Source organism: Varroa jacobsoni, unplaced genomic scaffold (genome assembly GCF_002532875.2).
Source record: "Varroa jacobsoni isolate VJ856 unplaced genomic scaffold, vjacob_1.0 scaffold_719, whole genome shotgun sequence".
NCBI classification, from domain to species: domain Eukaryota; kingdom Metazoa; phylum Arthropoda; class Arachnida; order Mesostigmata; family Varroidae; genus Varroa; species Varroa jacobsoni.
Window position 1 is genome coordinate 12,096 of NW_019213621.1, and position 4,509 is coordinate 16,604.

The 4,509-nt window shown below is 48.5% G+C and overlaps 1 protein-coding gene across 4 annotated transcripts in view; it reads right to left on the reverse strand.

Annotated features, from left to right (window-relative positions):
• Ca-beta (Calcium channel protein beta subunit) overlaps window positions 1-3,683 on the reverse strand; it is a 15,707-nt gene extending 12,024 nt beyond the window's left edge. The window contains exons 1-2 of one of the 4 annotated variants that reach the window (XM_022837643.2): window positions 3,494-3,683; window positions 390-458 (exon numbers count right to left, since the gene is read on the reverse strand). In XM_022837643.2, the coding sequence (XP_022693378.1) occupies window positions 390-458; window positions 3,494-3,574 (150 nt within the window). In that variant the 5' untranslated portion in view covers window positions 3,575-3,683. Of the gene's footprint in view, window positions 1-389; window positions 480-1,590; window positions 1,680-3,493 lie in introns of those variants that run through there. The other 3 variants (XM_022837642.2, XM_022837644.2, XM_022837645.2) reach the window with 3 other exon arrangements.
• Window positions 3,684-4,509: the final 826 nt, after the last annotated feature.

Below are 4,509 nucleotides of genomic sequence, written 5' to 3' on the forward strand. Positions count from 1 at the left end.
AAAAGCAGGAAAAGAACTAAATGAATGAATAATCTAAATCACAATAAAAGACAGACAAACTTTCGGATGAACACATATATATTATATATATATATACATATATATGTTCTTAAACGCATATGAAAATCTCTTCGCTTGTAAATACACTCAACTGCCGTAGGTATTACGTTCTTATATACTGCTTTCGACAGACGCATATCGACCTGACATAACATCTCGGTCCCTATAGATCGCAATCGTTCTCACGTTAGGTCTACTTTCGCTCGGTCGCAGCTCAACAGGCTTTCGAACGGCAATCCTCGTAATGATCACCCATTCACCATTATAGCGTGAATATCTATTTAAATTCATTAAACCTAATTCATTCATTCATCACGTATTTCACGCACCTGTCTGACGACGCTGTTCGAGCTGTCCGACATATGGTCATCAAGCCTTCGTGAACGATCTCGTCGCTTCTGTAGGTGCGAATACTGAAACTGGCCACGATCAGGCAAGGACGAAAGAGGAAATAGAATATGGATGGAGGTACGACCAGGGAATGAGGATTTGGATACGGAAACAGAAATGTGCATAATATAGATTGCCCACAGAGTGAAAGAAGATCAGAAAAGGAATATAAGAGGCATAATTAGTGTTGTTATTGTTGTTGTTGTCGACGGCGAAGTTTTGTTCATAGCGATTATGGTGACGATTACGTTCGCCCAGCCGAGCCCCACAGCGGTGGAGGGGGCAGCGCAGGTGATGCGAGCAACGACAGCGACGTTACAGGTGGCGCCGCCACGCGACACGCAACAAAGCGTTGTACAGAACAGTACCGATGAGTGTGGAGGCCAGCCAGTAGGGAAAATAAAAAGCAGAAAATAAAGTAAAACAACACACAGACGATTTAGTTAGATCACTAGCGCCACACAGCGTTCGTTTAGTACTACATTTTGAGAGAGAATAATCAATTGCCGGGGGTATGAAATGTAGAGGCCTATTATTGTATTCTCGATCGTCCCGATAATACGTCTATTACAGTAATGCTTGATAATAATATAATAAATAGTATTGGCTATTGGGCAGCCTACCAAAAAAGCCCTGGGTTTCGTGTTTTTCTTAGCAGAACATGAAACCTGGTATATTAGTTACAATATAAGTTGTTATAAAAACAGCAGCAGTCGCAGCAATTTCCTGCAAATTTTAGTGGTGCAAACTAGTTAGGAAGGTAAAGCAAAGGGTTCCATTCGAACGTGGCTAAGAGAAAATTTAACTTTGTGTATATGCATTGCGTTATAACCGATGGGAGATCTTTTCACCTGCACGGACGCCCCATGCAAGGGTGTGTGCATAAAGTATTATGTATTGTCGCTAATGGTACAGTCGGTTTCGCCTTAAATACTGTAGCCGGAACAAGCTAGTCAAGAATATACAGTAGCAGTCGAATCGCGAAAAACGCTGGCCGAACAACGAGGCCTCGCCTAGTAGCATAAAGCATAGTAGATAGTTGCGGACAATTATTTCATATACTTAGGCTAGCACACACATTTCCACATGCACATCAGAGAGAAAAACAGGACGATGAAAATTTCATTTTCTTGTACTAACAGATGACAGATAGATGGATAGTATCAACATGGGACAGACTGGAGAATGGCTGATACGTTGTAATCAAAAACCAAAGGTAGCATGTCCAAAGTGTCCTATGTCCATAACGGCCTAAGTGGCCTCAGCGAGAAACTGTTTGCTAGGATAAAGTTACGGACGAACGTCGAGCTGTGTGTTCGCGCCACTCGTGATCAGAGTTTTTGACGTTTAGGTGTACACCATCACCATCACCACCAACGACGATTTGGTTCGAAAGACCAGCGTCGTCTTGTAACGCCACACGGGATGTAGGCAACCAATAGCTTTAGCCGCAGTCAACGATAACAACAGTGGTAGAAGACAAAACTGCGACGAGACCGCTGAAGGCAGCCGGTCGCAAAAGCTAATAGGGCGGAAGGAGGCGTCTTGAGAGAAAATCTCATGGCGAAAGCGAAATCAGGCAATGGCCGTACGACCAGCCAGTGCTAATGGGGCTGCTGTAGCCGTTGCATTCGTCAGCGTCATCACCACCTCGTGCCTCCTCGAAGAGAAGAAACAAGCGGTAAAAGACCCACCAACCCCGACACCGAATGGCCACCCGATAGATCTAGTGAGACGTAAGTCGGCTGGTAAGCAACGACGAGCCAGTCGTTACGAGTCAACAGCAACTCAAGTATGGGGTCTTCGCTGTCGCCATTTGCTTTCCACGAGAACATGAGACATTTAAAATGAAAATCCGCGAGACAGCACCGAGAAGCGGTCAGAGGAAGGCGCGCCAACGGCCAGAGATAGATAGAAACTCTGCGGAAATTGCTGCTAGTGGAAACGCGTCGATCAAGCGGCCGTCGGGTAGTCGACTACTTGGCCCCGGAGAGAAGCATAGCCGTCGACCGTACCGCTACCAGTGGGAGCAATAAGCTTCTTTGTTGCAACTATAGTAGATAGTTTCGATTATGGTTCATTGTGTAAAGGGCCTTCGAGATGGTCCGCGCTATGGGCCAGCGGCGACGCGCTGGCCGAACTCGCCAGATGCTTGCACACACACACAGTAATATTGTACAGCAACAAAAGCAAGGAAAAAGACAGAGTGGGAACGTCATTCTTGGTTCGGTCTGGCCCTTGCCACTAACTGTTCACTCGTTTTCCGCGCCTTCGCTCGCCGTTAACTACACGAGCATCTGAATTTGGCAAATAACATCGGTATGATTAGCCAAGCCATTCTCTGTTACTTCTATGATTGCGACTATAGCCGGTAGCATCGCGCGAACTTTGTAGCGGCTTTCGCATTTGCCCTATCTGTTTGTTTGCCTATACGGCCGTCGTCAATGTAATAGATACGTGTACGGGCTTCCCCAAGTGGGCGAGCGTAGGAAATTGTAGGTGAACGAGTGAATGGGTCCGGTTATAAGTGGATACATACGAGCAAGATCCCTCACCTGCGTAAGCCGGCTTACGTCATTGACTTATTACTATTAGTATTGAGGTAGAGACCTGATTTACGTAAGAAAAAGCAAAGTAATGTATACACTATGTATCAGGTAAAATCAATTCAGCTTCAACGAGTTCCCATATCATGTATCCAGACTGTCACTTTAGGAAATAATACTGTATTTGGAGGTGGGAGGGGGAATTTTGCAACACGATAACAACAACGGCTATACTACGGAAAGTGTAATGGGTTTTCGATATCAGAGAGGGAATAAATTCCGGTTCCGCCTTTGTACGATCGGCATAAAAATATCCACACACGCGAAGATCCGAATTGTATGAGATTAGCAAACAGACATACCACTAATCGCCTATAGCTGTTACGGTTCACACTGCTCCTGCTGTTATTTTTACAATCAATTCTGTTTTAGCCGGTCGCTCTGTTGTTGTCGGTGTCGTGGCTGCTGCTGCCTTTTCTATTGATCTTTGCCCTTACCTGCGGTTTGTTCCGAAAGGTTCCCGCCTGAGGAATTTCATCGAGGGGAAGAGGTTGTTCACGTAAAGCTTCTGCAGCCATTCAGACGAGCCAGCAACCGACGGTTCGCGGCGGCTCGTAGGCGCTGAGGCGGGCGCGCACTGTCGGAGGAACCCGGGGGCCTGCACGTTGCCTCTGAGTGTACGACGTGCACGTATAAGTTGCACGTCGGCTATCCAGTGGAAGGGTCGTGCGCACAACGTTGCGCCCACTTTGGGCCGGCCAGATTGGTGGAGTGGTAAATAGCGTGAACGCGCACCGGACACTGACGCTGCTGCTGTTGTTGGTGTTCGTGCTGTTGCCGCTGCTGTTGTCGTCGTTGTTGTTGTTGTTTTGGCTTTACCTGGCCCTCCCTGAAGAGGCAAGAGCCGATTGTGTGGCCGCCCCAGCCCACAACGGACCGCAACGCCTGTCGGAGCAGTCGTGGTTGTCGCAAGCAGACACAAACAGCACCCGGGCTCCTCCAAGGCCACGTGCGCCCCTGGGCCTCGCGACACCCTAGGCAGCCGGCGTAACCCTGTCTGACACTGAGGTTTTGCGCTGCTGTGGCTGCTAGTGGTGTCGGGGCTGGGGCTCGCGCCGAGATCCACGCCGCTCAGTCCGCTGAACCCCTTAAGGTTAGCGTCAGGGCTGGCGTCGACGCGGCCGGCGACGCCACCGAGGCCGCCGCCAACAATGACGCTGGGGGCGTCCGTCTACACGAGCTGCACACGATACGAACTACGGCACAAAGGCGTTGGGTATCAAGAAATAAACGAGTAGCACGATGGAGTGTAACACAGTGGGGATGGACAGAGTTGCCGGCACGCGGTCCTGCCACGGTAGGCCCTGTGAGTATTACCACTGTCTTTACGACAACGGAAACGACGATTGTGACGAACCAGCACCCCCGAGTGTTCCTACCACTACGACAACTACAACAACAATCGCAACGACAATAGCAACAGCTACCACTGCCACATCTTACTTTTGTTCAA